The sequence below is a fragment of the Anthonomus grandis genome, chromosome 15 (genome assembly GCF_022605725.1).
Source record: "Anthonomus grandis grandis chromosome 15, icAntGran1.3, whole genome shotgun sequence".
Classification (NCBI taxonomy): domain Eukaryota; kingdom Metazoa; phylum Arthropoda; class Insecta; order Coleoptera; family Curculionidae; genus Anthonomus; species Anthonomus grandis.
The window spans coordinates 16,791,825-16,806,969 of record NC_065560.1 but is presented as its reverse complement, the minus strand read 5'-3'; the positions used below and the strand labels follow the sequence as shown (position 1 = coordinate 16,806,969).

At 30.5% G+C, this 15,145-nt stretch overlaps 2 protein-coding genes across 2 annotated transcripts in view; both read right to left on the bottom strand.

The window, feature by feature from the left end:
• LOC126744862 (innexin shaking-B) overlaps nt 1-15,145 on the bottom strand; it is a 256,450-nt gene that overhangs the window by 189,795 nt on the left and 51,510 nt on the right. The window lies entirely within an intron of this gene.
• LOC126744864 (defensin-like) lies at nt 11,839-12,416 on the bottom strand. The gene is made up of 2 exons (XM_050452433.1): nt 12,243-12,416; nt 11,839-12,119 (listed from the first exon to the last, which is right to left on the bottom strand). The coding sequence occupies exons 1-2, from the start codon at nt 12,340-12,342 to the stop codon at nt 11,962-11,964; spliced, it is 258 nt and encodes an 85-aa protein (XP_050308390.1). The 5' UTR covers nt 12,343-12,416; the 3' UTR covers nt 11,839-11,961.

Genomic DNA, 15,145 nt, shown 5'->3' with positions numbered 1-15,145 from the left:
AAGTGGATGTCTTTAAAAAAATAGATGGGAAGAAAATTCCTTTTTATAGGAATCAAAATCTCTCTTATGGAAGACAAATTTTAAACATCACGATAAAAAAGTGGACCGAAAACTATATACCGTGGGCCGTATATAGTTTTTGGTTAGTCTACCTAATCTGTATGTCAAGCAAAGTAATTCAAGAATATTAAAGATTAAGTCAGAACAAGATTTAAAATATTTTTATAGTTTTTTAATTCTTTTAGGACTCCTGATAAATACATTTTTCTTGACTTAATTATCTTGCAAATTTTTAATCTTTTTTGTGTAACACATACAAAAATGTTGGATATATCTAGACCTCGAAAAGACTGTTAAACTCTTTAGTATACTGAAAAGAAATTAAGTAAAGTGGACGCTATCTTGTAGGGAAAAATAAAGCTAATATTCTTCATTTGAATATCCGAAGTTTAAAGAACAATTTTGATAAGCTCAAAATCAATATTTATTTTACAATAAATCAGCTAAAAACAAAAACGACGATTATGTGTTACATATTCAATAACGTTAGTGTTCTAATCACTTCATGTTGCAGACCTCTATCCACACATTCTCACTAATTTTTGTTGTCTTAAAAATTATTTACAAAACATATCATTATGTGACCTAGATGTTTTTATAGACAATACAAATTTAAAACTTTTATCAATAGCGGATCCAACTGTAAAATAAATCTGTATTTAAATATAATGAACGAAAAAGGAATGTTACAGAAACAACACGTATAACTCACCGAAGCCGTAGTCAAATAGATCCCATATTCAATGCTTCATTTCAAAACGAATTACCCTTAATAACATCGTAATAAAAAAACACGTCAATTTTTTTGACAGGTTTAATTTTATATTTCAAAAGGTTCTGTCAATCACCTGCTGACCTTTAGCTAACCTCACATGTCAAATAGGAACCCCCAGCGTGTGTTCATCAAACATTTTATCGTCTTTAAACTTTTGTATTTCGAAGAGCTACGCTAACTGTGATACATCATTTTAAAGGGCATACAATCATTTATCTAACTAAACTGAAAAAAAAATATCGGTTGACGTATAAGGAAAAATGTGTGGTCATCAAAGACAATTTATCAACTTAAATTTTGGTAGGTCAAATCGTTGCCTCATAATGTCAGACATCATTTTAACTGGCAAACAATCTTCTATGTTACTTCGCCAAAAAAATTGATGGAAGCTGAAGCGATTTATGGGTAAAAATGTATGGTAATAAACAGTTCATTAAGTCAAAATATGCATCTATTAGTTGCGAGAAAATCACTTATGCTATTTTGAGATACTTCCAAAAATTTTTTGCAGTATCTAATAGATGTAAAAAAACATTGCAGTAACTAGCATTTTTAATACGTTTAAAAACCACTTAATTATAATTCAAATTGTCATTCTGACGCTCAGTTAAAAAATCAGAAGTAAGAATAATAATTTAAAATGTGTACACGCTAGCCGAAAGAATAGAAATTATATTTTGTGCTGAAGATCCGTGCACTCGTAAGACCGTCAGGGCATTTAAAGACAGAAATGCAGAGTAGAATGTAGGACATAAATATATACTAAAATTGGTAATACAATTTAAGGAATCGGGATTCTGTTTTTAATAAAAAGTGTACTCAGGAAAGAGTTGTTAAAGAAGCATGCCAAATTAAGTTACTAGCACAATTCGCAATGAATTCAACAACATATATCCTCAAAGTCGCTGAATCAACTAATATTTCAACAGGTTCTGTACACAAAATTCTGAAAAAAAAGTTTTTTTCTATAAAATTAAACTACTAACTTAAAAGAAGAACTTTTTGACAGAATTGAATGTTGCGAACTGAGGTGCCAGCGAATTGACTAGGACCGCCATTTAGTAAAGAACATCTGCTTCAGTGACGAGTCAACTTTGTTTCTAAATGGACTGGTAAATCGACATAACTGTATATGACGGGAAAATGAAAATTTGCACCTTTTTCGCGAGGATTATACTTAGTTTCCTGAAAAAAATAATGCATTGGCAGGAATTTATGAGAACGAAATCATCGAGCCATTTTTTTAGAAGAAAATTTAACTGGACAAATGTATTTAAACTGTATCGAAAATACAGTTTATTTTTCAATCGTTCATCTTTGGAAAACCAAATTTCTATTTCCAATAAGAGCTCCCCACACCTCGCTTTTGCAGTTCGAGAGGGGCTAAATAAAAAAGTTTCTGGAGATATGGATTGGCATGCGTGGTGCAATTAAATGGCCCGCACGGTCGCCAAAACTAACATCACTTAATTTTATTTTTTGGGGTATTTAAAAAGGAAAGCTTATATAAGTCTACCTTAAAATATTAATGATTTCAAAGATCAAATTTCTTGCGAATGCACAGATATAAGCGGACAAATACTTGCCAACGTTATTGTCTCGCGAATAACGAAGCACATTTTAAGCATTTAGTAAGACTAATTTTGTCAACTGATTAAATTGTTTATTTTGTAAATAACCTTTTATACTCTTACTGTTTATTAGTCTATAAACTTATATTTTTTATACGCCGTTGGTTGGTAGATTGTAGATAGTACATAAAATATTAATTACTACCAGATATTTTAGTTCACTATTCGTTGGTACGTCAACGGATTTTTTTTTGCACTATTAAATAAACATTTTAATGCTGCGTACATGATGAGGGTTCCCATTTGACATATCAAAGTGAGATTAGCTAGAGTCTCTTCCTGTATATCTAGAATAACGTGTTTTTTTTTAATATTAAGGGTGATTTGTATGTAAAATAGAAGCACAGTATAGTACTAAGCAATATTATTTTTAATGCCACCAATCCTTTAATACGTTGGTACTGGTATAACTTATTATTTAATAGGCAATTCCATGACAGAACACGTAACACATAAAGTTCTAATAGCTACTATAAAAATTAAAAAAGCTTTTAGAAAAATTAAACTTTTCTAATATCTTCAATCCTCATATACAAAGAGCTACTGAAACTAAAAACATTCAAAAAAGTACAAACAAACAAGCTATGAATCACAGTTGCCCTGATAATATCAGTAAACAATAATATTAAAAAATTAAAATCACAAACTTTACAAACAAATTTTACAAACAAATTACTAAAAAAAAACTAACAATTATTATTATAATAAAACAAGGAACTTTAAAAACAAGGAATCTTTAAAAAAATATAGCTATTAATGTAAGAGTCTTAAAATCAAAACAATGAGATTAAACATTTAAAAATTTTAAAAAATGAAGATAGGATATTAACTCAAAAAAAGTGATGTCTGAAAAACTTAATAATTTTGTTGTCAACATTGGAAAAAAAAATCCAACAAAATTTTACTCTGTTTTGCTTGTACGAGAAATAAAAAGGCATTAACAACACCCTTTTTTGTTTCTTCTTTGGAAATTGGTGTACTATTTCAAAAAAAGTTTCATTCGGCAAAACTGTAAGCAGCAATTGAATTTCCCTCTCTTCCTTTCCTATTCCATGTTTATATAAAAATAAATCCTAGAAAGAATCATATTTTTCAAACCTATGGTTTATTTCTAGGACCGTAGATTTTACTGGAATTGGTCGATTTTTATCTTGAGAAAGGAAAATACCTGAAAGTCTTGTACTAGAATCTGCTAGGGAATATTGACTTGGGATTTAGTCAATTCTACAATTAATTTCAAGTATCTCAATAAAAGTCTTCGTTTTTGTTTTCCACATATACATAAACTTTTAGTCTTACTCAATTAGATTTAGATCTAGCAATGTAAACTAACCTGTCTCTATGAGCACATCTTTAAATGAGCTACAGTCTTCATCAAGCTTTTGCCTCTGCGCATCTAAATCTCATCAGGCACGTAAACATAGTTAAGTTGTACGTACTTACAACATTATATACATACATACATTATACATGTATAATGTTAATGTATATTTATTTAGCAAAAATGTGCTACATATGTAAATAGAATATGATATTGTCTTAAAATACATTATACAATTAAATTGTTATTCGTTGCGTTCCATTTCATTTTTGAAATATCAACAATCGATGTTATTGCTGATGTTGCAACACAAGGTCGGCTCGTATTTATTTTTCGAGCAATTTAAGGTCACGACCCATGTTTTCTAGATCTCGGTTTCCTGGCAGACATCAGATAACGTCCCGGCAATCTATGGACAATCACCGTCTCTGGTTTTCCAGAAATACCTCGCTAAGTCATCAGGTCACAGCCCAAAGGTGGAACAAGTCGAATAACAATAAATGGCAGTAATTATAATACTTTACATTAAATTAAGAACGAATATCTCATAAAACTTTAAAAAACTTACTACACTCATTAATTAGATAAAAACTTTCTCAAGAGCGCTTTAAACCGATTAAAATTGTCACAGTTTTTATTATTTGTAGGCAAATTATTATATTCAATCAATTCTCTGTTAAGAACTGAGTTGAGCATTTGAACCGTATTACATCTGTTGACTAAGATGAGGTCTGTACGATTTCTCGTATATTAATTATGTACATCTGAAAAAATTTTCAACTCTTTAAGTATGTATTCCGGCAGCATTTGATATTTCAATTTAAAAATAAACAGATAGACATTATACCTAATTTTTTTGGTTTACAGATCTTATATCTAGAACACGTAACATGAATAAAACAGGTGTATATCGATTACAACTTAAGATCAGTCTCGTGACGCCCTATTCTGCATTTTTTCAAGTCGACCCATCTGATACCGTGGTAAGTTAACAATAAAATTGGAGCAGTACTGTAGATGGGGAAGAGCAATGGCATTATAAAGCAAGAATTTTGTGCGCAGCGATAAATTTTTACTAATTCTTGTCAAAAAACCAACTTTTCTTGAAAATTTCCTTGCTACATGATCTGCATGCGCATAAAAGTTTAAGTTGGCATCAAAAATTATGCAGTCAAAGAAAGTATTTAAGTTAAATATTTCATACAAAATGTCCTCCCCCATAACAGTAATCCTCATATCGCCAACATTTAGACAATCCACCCTAGACTTTTTATCAAAAATACAAAATTTCGATTTCTTTTCATTTAAACTCAATTTATTATCGCAGAGAGTGTTAAATAAATTATTTAGTTTAATGTTTATATCCTGCTGCATCTGAAGGATATCTTTTCCTACTATATACATCATTGTGTCATCAACAAATAGTACTAATTCACACTTTTGAGTTACCATACCATTAATATATAATAAAAACAGTAAAGGACCTAATACTGTTCCTTATGGCACACCATTAATACTTTCAGATACACTATTTTTATACCTAATATAGTTCTATTAGACAAGTATGACTAAAGCCACCTTAATTATTTCTTATATCCAAGTGCTCTAATTTTCTTTGTTAAAATTTCCCTACTGACTGTTATAAATACTCTTTTAAAATTTAAAAATAGAGCTAAAACGAGGCTGAGGGCAGAGTCTAGGACTAGAAGTTGTTCTTTGATACAAGCTTCTAGAAGCTTCTCACAGACTGGTACAGTATTAATAGGTCAAAATTCATTTTCATGTTTTGTGTTTTGTTCTTTGGGAACAGGAACAACAGAACACAGCTTCCGGGATTCTGGAAAGATGTCAGTACTCAATGAGGTATTAACAATATCCAAAAAACGGTCACCAGCAGCATAAGTCACATCACACAGAACCTGCTTTGAAATACCAGTTCACCCCACCAATATTTTTTAGAACTTTAAGTATTTCCTTCAATCTTGCTATGGAAATCTTATTAAATTTTGTCATTATATTATTTGGTACTGGGGTTCTTGTAATATCAATTAGTCCATTTGCAGCTTTGAAAAATGAAAAATTTATTAAATACTCATGGCAATTTGACTAATTTTTCTTCGCATTTTTAATACTAAAAATAATATTGTAATGAACCCAACCGCTGCGAATATATCAGTTGTTCCTTGCCATTCGGGAATCATCTTGCTGGACGAAGAGCGCGCACATCGCATGACATTTCTAGAGACACGTGGAGGGTTAGAAAACCTTCCGGGATGGAACGTAGTAGTCTCGCTAGTATAAAAAGTCGGTTCAAGTTCGAATATTAGTGCAACTTTTAAATTAAAATAAATAATAGTAAATAAATAATAGTAAACTATTCTTGTGTATCGAGTGTTTTAATTCCGACTTAAGCCAACAGTAAAAATGCAACATTGGTGTGGAGTGTTGGAGTGAAAATGGCAAACTTGGTGGACTAAAAAGTTATTAGGCTGAAAATAAAACGTGTTCTTATGATCTATATTTCTTTACATATTAATGAATCTATCGCGTACAACTTTTTGAAGGAGATGGCTCAAGAATTAGCTAAACATGTACGATTGGCGTGTAAGCCATCTTTTCTCTCCAAAAAATTTGGAAAATTATTCTAAAAGTCTTTTCGGAAATTATTTTCAAGAAGAAACTTTAGAAGATAAATTTTTGAAACAAATGCATACGTATAGAAACACTATAGAAACATTAGTTTATATTGCTAGGAGTAAGACAATATAATCATATCTATTTGACATTTGCTATAAGGTTTGTAAAATAAAAATAGAGATAAAGTGTTTTAAATTCACATTAAGTTTCATATAGCAATTTTTATTTTAATTTTTAATTTAATAAAATTATATAGATTTCTCTATGTATTGACGATAACACAATGTATAATAAAAATCACTAAAAAGATATAAACGATCGTTTCAGATAAGTTAGCACAAATAGTCGCATGGGACTTCGGTACTATGAACTTAATGAAAGATTAAAAATAACTATTTTAATACTTATATAAAAAATTTAACGCAAACATTATTTCTGATTTTTATCTTTTTTTCTTTCGGTTAAGATTGTTTTCCAGTTTAATACATAATATTTTCTTTATTTACCACACCATTTAAATTAAAAGTGGATTCTTCATGGAAATTACCACTTTTCAAATAGAGCAAAAAACATATTAAGAAACAATAAAAGTATCAATTTTTAAAATTGCATGAAACTGGGAAAATCTAAAGTGCAAAAATGAGCTGCTCCAATATACCAAATAAAATGTTCTAGTTTATTTGAAAACCGTAAGATAAGGTCCAAAATTAGCATAGCTTTTGAAAAATATGATGCTACTGCCAACTATATGTGTTTTTTTTTCTAATTTATTATTTTCTAATAAATAGAATTTAAAGAATGTACTTAGAATATAAAATTAACAGGATAATGGTTATTTAAATCAAGTACGTAGTAGATATTTTTACGCCAAGTAATCAACAAAATTAATGGAGAATAATTTAAAATAAAAGTTTATACATATTTGATTTTAACCGAGATTGTAATTATTGCGTTATAATAATAATAATAATAATAATAATAATAATAATAATAATAATAAAAAACAAAATTTATTACTTTTCATAAACAAGTACAAAATACAATATAAAAATTTAGAAATACACAATGTCTATGAAAAATAAAAGGCCGTGTTACGTCAGTATTCTGGTACGCAGACCAGATACTGTTTAGGCGCTCTCTAAAAAAATGTAAAAAATATAACATTAAAAAAATTTGCTCTACAACCAGTACCAATATTTCAAATTACAGATCATAAAAGTTGAAACTTAAAAATACAAAAACACATTCAGCGACATCACACAAAAAATCAAAATCAAAATAAAAGACCAACTTTATTTACTGACGTAAAAACAGAATGTCTCTAGTTTTTCTTTGAAAAGTAGAACAGGCCAGATCAAATGATGTAATCTTTAAGGAATTCAAACTGGAAGCCAAATTATATGAAAAGCTTCGTTTAAAAAGTTCTTTTCTGTGTCGAGGAATAGTAAGAAGATGTAAATTGCGTAAGTTACGATTATTGTTGTTAATTCTAAAATCTGCTCTATCATACAAGTATTGGGGAGATTTAAATTGTATTACCTTGTAGCCCAACGAAATGAAGTGTAGTTTTCTGCGGTTATACATATTAAGCCAGCCGATGTCAATAAGCTTATGAGATATCCGATTATTGCGGCGTATCCCAAAAATAAGGCGAAGGCACGAATTTTGTACTTTCTGAATTCTACGAGAATCAAACTGATCCAAACATGGGCCATATACTGTATCACAGTGGTTAAAGTTGAATATCACTAAGGAGTCACATAGATGTTTTTTTAAATTTTTGATTTAAAAATTTTCTTTGACTATAAATAAGTTTAAGAGCACCATAGGCTTTTCGGAGCTTTTCTGTGACATGCTCATGAAACCGAAAATCCGAGTCAATAACAAGTCCCAATGATTTGGACGTGTTAGTTAATGGAATGGTGACGTTGTTAATTTGTATATTAAGCTCGTTGCTAACTCTCAATCTATTATTTTTATCTCTTCCGACTACAGTAACGGAATATTTTGAAGGGTTTATCTTCAGATCGTGACACGTTGAGATTTCTATTATACTTTTTAAATTTACATTTATATTTCTATTGGCAATTTCTGTATTAATTGGGTGAAAGTGAAGATAGAGTTGGGTGTCGTCCACATACAAATGGTAGCTACAAAATTTTAAATAGTCTTTAAATCGACATGCATAAATTGTGTACAACAATGGCCCCAGGATACTTCCCTGAGGAACGAACCTACTGATAAAGGTGCTGAGTTAGATTTTATACCATTTAAAACGATCTACTGGCTGCGATTACCCAAAAATAATTTAAAAAATGTTATTGCATCTCTTGAAAATCCTATATAACTTAAAATTGATAATAAAATCCTATGATTAATTGAGTCGAATGCCTTTGTGTAGTCAAGTAAAATTAAAGCAGTAAACTCCCCTTGATCCCACGCTCAGAAAATGTAATCTGTTACGTCAGCCATAGCCGTAGCACAGCTATATCCTTGACGAAACCCTGATTGTTTGAGTGGCAAAGATTCATGACTGTTCAAAAATACTCGAGCTTGATTATTTGCAACTTTTTGGAGAATTTTGGAAAGAACGGGAAGAATGCTTATTGATCGGAGATCTTTAAGTTCCTTTGGTTGAGCTATTTTGGCCAAAGGCGTGACTAAGGCGTGTTTCCACATATTTGGAAATACTGAATTTTTCAAACATTCGTTTATTATGTGAAGCACAAAGGGGACAATAAATGGACAACAAATCTGAATTAATATAATATTAAGCCCATCACAACCATAACCTTTTCTATTTTTTTGGAAAGAATAATTCTTATTAACTCTCGGTTATTTCTTGCAATTGAAAAGCATGTTCAAAATTTTTAACTAAATTATTATCATAAAACTGCAGCAGATTCTGATTTGCTTGATACGGATTAGTACAGTTCGAGGTAAAAAAATTATTAATTAAGTTTTTATCACATAATTCTGAAGTAATGTTCTTTTGACTATTTTTAACAACATTAAGTTGTTTCAGTTCTGCCCAGGTTTCCCTTAATTCCAATTTATCAAGTAATAAATTGGAATTAAATTTTGTTCGTAAAACGGCTTTTTTCTCATTACGAATCGCTGCCGTCGTGAACTTGCGCAATTGCTTATAATAATCATAGGCCGCTGGCTGTCTTGTAGTTTTAAAGTTACCTAAAGCCCTATTTCGTAATTTCTGAAGAAGCCTTATATTTTCAGTTATCCAGGAAGCGTATTTGTAGTTACGATTGCGTTTAAAGGTTTTAATAGGTGCATGTCTGTCAAAAAGAGCTAGCGTGGTTGCAGTGAAAAATTCTAATTTTTCGTTGATATCACGCAACTCATAAATATGTGCCCATGGCAATAATTCGAGATCGTATTGAAAATTATTACGATTTATTTTATTTAAAGAACGAAAAGTAAATACCACTGGATGCTGCTCTTCAATTTGAAATTTAAATTTTAGAAACACGGGAAAATAAACAGAAAGATGTACATTGTGTACTCCGGCCTCTTGTATGCATTCAATGTTTGTAAATATTAAATCAATTAAGGATACTGAAGCAGGGTTTATATGAGTTGGTTCATTTATTACTTGGGTAAGGCCAAATGTGTCCATTATTGACTCTAAGCGTTTAGTATAATCTAAAAATTTTAGAAAATCAATGTTAAAATCACCAGTACATACAATGTTCTCAGATAGAGTATATAAGTTAGCCTAAATATCCTCTAAATGCAAATAGAATTGGTCTATATTGGAATTTGGTGGTATGTAGACATTTCCTATAACGGCATTATCATTACGTGACTTAATCCTAATCCAAATACACTCAATAAAATCAAGTGATAACGTACTCACAATTTTAAAAGAAATATTAGATTTTATGTAAAAGGCCACTCCACCACCACGTCTGCCCAGCCGATCACATCTAGAAATTTTGTAGCCTTCAACACAAATATCTGAATTATCGATACTTGGGTGCAACCAAGTTTCTGTCACCCCAACAATGTCCGAATCAACATCAAAAACATAATCCTTAAAACTTGCAAAGTTAGCATGTAAGGAACGTATGTTAGTATGAGAAACAACAAGAGACATTTCAATAGAAAACCTTAGTGAGAATTAAAAAAAAATAAATAAAAATACGACAATAGACCAAAATACTTAAACACTTAAAACATTTAGAATACTTAAAATACTTTAAAAATTTACCCAAAAAACTGTCTTAATCAATCAGAAGTAAGTATCTCATTTTTATCTGACACCTTATTACATTTATTACTACTCACACTTCCACTTCTAAGGGTTCTTTTTAGGGGCTGATTAGGATTCTTGCTATCGCTATTAGAAGTTTTTCGTTTAGGAGTCAAATACGGTGGTGGTCGTTGAAACTCAAGACGTGATAGCTGCGTAGCTTCTTCCTTTTTCAGGTCTTCCGGGGTCCTGCTTTGTCCGTTTATGAATAATACTTTATTCCTATTGTATGCCTCCTTGTTGTTTTCTTTCGCTATTTTTAAGTGTCTATAAAGAAGTTTATGTTCGGCTTGTTCCTGATCGGTGCGATCGTGATTTATATAAATTTGTGTCCCCTTTAATTTCTTAGAATTCTTAAGAACTTCTTTTTTCAAAAGTTAGTTCACTACCTCTAATGAAGCTGCTCGATGCTTTTGAGCTGAGGGTTGACCTAAACGAAAGAAATTTCTTACGTCAGAAAATCGGCATTCAACTCCTAATTTGCTGTTAATAATATCCAAACAACTACCAAGATCCGAGATTTCGCCCTTGCCCTCTGCAAGGCCGTGAATAATCCATTTGTATCTTTTTGACTCTCTTTCAACTTTATTCAGCTTCTCTTTAGGCTGTTGGACCTCTACCTTAAGGGCTTTGTTTTCCCCTTTAACTTTTCTCCTCTTTTAATCCTCCAATAGCTCCTTTCTTAATAATTTTAATTCTTCGGCGATCTCAGTTTTCTGCTCTCTTACTAGATTTTATATTTCTTCGTTGCTACTTACTAAGCTCCATATTAAATCAACAAGAGACTTATTCTCCATAATTTGCAAAACCAAAAAAACAACAACAAAAATAATGCAATATATTTAGCAAATCCTCTAATGTATGGTTTGCTATACTAGTGTAAATCTATATAATTCCAATTCCAACAGCAGAACAATAACCAAATACCAGGGATTATTCAGCGTTTAGCTTATTTATATTATTTTATGTTCATCTAAATAGAGGTTTCCCAATATATAGGATTAGTTATGGGTAAATTCAATATGTACATACGGTTTCAATGATCCCATATATAAAGGCTGCCAAGTTTCACAAATTAAAACTCACTATTTTTGATGACTTTGAAGATTTTTTTTTGACTACCAATTTTTAATGCTCACTTAACTAAAGCTGACCATATACTAATTTATTAATATAAAATTTAAAATTGTGATTATTAATTATAATGTCATTTATAAATAATTTAAACTTTTATACACATATTTGTTCTTTTTAACAAAATCAAAATTTAATTTCTGCACGTGCAAACGGCTTGTCCATTACAATAACCTCCACGATTGCCATGTCCAATACAATGAGCTGCACAAGCTGCATGGTTTAATTGAACTCCAAATATTGACAAGCTACCAAGATCGCAGGTTGCTCTACGTACCCTCAAATGAGACTCTGGAAAAGTTAAAGACTATTAAAAAAAAGTGTGACTGGATGTATAAAAAACATTAATTAATATGTTTTATGTTCTTTTAAAAACAAAAAACAAAAATAAACTATATATTTTTATTGACATACCAGTATCTGGATAAACGTTATCTTCCACAGGGGGAGCACTATAGCTGCTTACTGCCAAAAAAGCAACAATAACGAAAGCAAAAGCTACTGATTTGAACATTCTTATAGTTCTTTTACTGAAGATCACTTAATACTAAAATCAATTTTGCTCAACTGCCATGTCCTCTATACTCAAAAAGGTTTCATATACATATTTTGACCATTGTTCAAAAGAAAACTACCTATTCCATAATATTATAAATAACGTGTAAATTGACGTTTATTTATTTTTTATCTTTAAGGGGAATTACTAGTGGTTCAGCTTATTAATATACAAAAAACATGTCTAATAATAACATCTTATCTCTTCGGGGTAAATACCCAAAAAAGTCTATGCAGTCTATAATAAATAATTATGACATAATTGGTTTAATTAAAAACAATTAATTTACTTTATAGAATTTAATATTTTTTTTTAATAAAATGACAATCAATAACGAAGATGAATATTGTAAACATCATCCGGTTGGTGGTTTTCCATGATAAGGATGGCTTGATAAAATGAATATTGCTCTGGAATATTTGGCTCTAGAGCTAGATAGAATTTTAAAGGCCTTCTATTTTTCTGAAATCGATAACAGAAAAAAAATATGGCGGCAAAATAAAGTTTTCTTCTAAAAAAGTCAAACTAACATTTTATGGTACAATTTTTTAGTATTGCCTCAGGAAAATTTGCTTTATGTGGCAACATCGCAAGAAAACGATCTGCAAATTATCGTAATTGCAAAAAAAAAAACATTTTTTTATTGGACTGAAATGTAACTTAACAGCAAATTCTGTGTTAGGATCTATTCTGCAGGTTTAAAAAGAAGAGAATAAGTCCACGGTTTTCAAAATGATTGTTTGCATTCTTAACCTTTCAGATTCGCTCCCTAATGCTCTTCAGAGGTTTGTTCGAAAATGTCACATTTCTTCTCACATTTGTGGTTCTCGTCACTCATTAAATATTTTTATAATATTGTAATCCCGATAATCTATTTAAGTAATTTTTGAAGTAAATAATGCTTTTAGCTTTGTTGGTACTAAAGAACAAATTAACCTACCTTCAGGAATAAACAAAATGACACAAATATTCATCATTTCTTAATATATTTTCTAGATTTGGCACTTCTTGATACTTAATCTTCGACAAAACCTTTTTTACGCCTTACCAATTTTCATGACATTTTAATCAATTTTTGTCATTTATCTTGGAAATAATTATTCACAATAAGTGTGTCACACACACAAAAATTTCGAAAAGTACCTTTTACAGGTGAACAAAATACCTGGTTGAAAAACGCTGGGACACGTCATTATTTTTTTGCATATTTTCAGACTTCTGAAAGTATACAGCGTGCATCTAGAAGACTAGGCAGCTGTCAACTTTATTATTTTAAACATAACACTTCACTTATTATTAATTAATTCTTGGATTCTATGATTAATTCATGTCATTAATTAAACATTAAAATTTTTAAAACCCTTAGCAGGCTCTAAAATTTAAATGATTTAACTTGGGGAAATACGGGTTGCACTTTCCTATCATAGTTTTTCATAAGCTATTGTTTAACAATAACTTAAGTAGAAAAACACAAATTTCTAGTTTTAAAATGTCAAGCAAATAACGCCCTTTTTTAATAAAGGTATTGGGATAGAAACTTTGGTACAAAGCAAAATTATTTATTTAAATGTTCGAAATGCTTTCCTTGCTCTTGATAATACGCAAGGTTGAAATAAAATTTGCCAATAATATTTTGAATCATTTCTTGTGTAACTTGGCCAGCTTTATTTGTTATGCGTTGTTTTAAGTCCTCTATATTTTATTTATTTTGTTTTAAAATTACTTCAACTGATGATTTAGGCATGCCAGTTTCTTGAGCGGTGTTTCGCCATGAACTGTAGGGATTTTCAACGAAACATTATAAAACTCCGAAACTTCTTTCATCATTTGTTAAGGATTTTTGCTGATTAAATTTAGTACTTTCTTTAACGCTGTTAGTTTTGTTAAACCCTATTTCTATTTTTTAAGCAGTTGATAAAGCAATTTGATTTCAACTTGGATAAATCACTAAATTGTGGAAAATAACGCGTGATGAACCCATAAATCGCATAACTTTATTATTTAAAAACGAATACCAAGAGAACTGTGTGTTTATCGTCGGCGTCTGGAGTTCTAAGAAATATTCTGCTCAAGGCCGGACTGGTTCGTCAAAACAAAACGTATTAAAAAGAGTTAGTTGAGTTGTCGATTAAAAGAAATAAACGTCGCGACGTCTTACGGCTCGGGCAAATAAACATTTTCCCGTGTATAGACTATTTCACAAAGTTTAATTCCGTAATCTTATCAGTAGTTTTCAATTATAATTCAAAATTAGTCTGTAATAAAGTTTTTTATACGTATCCGGGAGTATTATTTGTGTTTAAACGTAAAGCGAATGTAGTAATATTTACATTTTGGTGCCGAAACCCGGGAAAGCTTTTAGTGGACTTTTTCTCTTTTTTTTAACGGATTGAAAACTATACTAACGTAACGGACTAACGTAATAAAAAAATGGAGGTTGTGATGAAAACGGCGTGTCGCGCTCAGCTCACGAGGGTTGTTAACGAAGCTAACGTAATTATTGATTCGGAACTATTTAATGTGAAAGACGCTCTTGTTCAAGTGGTCAAAATAAAATCGGCTCGAGAAAATTTAAAATCTGCTAACGAAAAGGCGAGTTCATTTATTAGTGAGGATCAAATGGACAATGAGTGTATAAAAATTTTGGAATATGACGAAAAGGCTGTGGTAGCAATTGCAAGATTGGAACAATGTATAGCGGAAGTAAATAGTCAAGGAAATATGGCTTTGGGTGCTTCTGCTGAGAACATGGATAATGTGG

Excerpts from the sequence above, each read along its gene's own strand:
- LOC126744864 (XM_050452433.1), bottom strand. The coding sequence starts at position 12,342 with ATGTTCAAATCAGTAGCTTTTGCTTTCGTTATTGTTGCTTTTTTGGCA. Across the intron at positions 12,120-12,242 it reads TAACGTTTATCCAGATACTG|AGTCTCATTTGAGGGTACGT; the intron begins GTATGTCAATAA and ends TAACTTTTCCAG.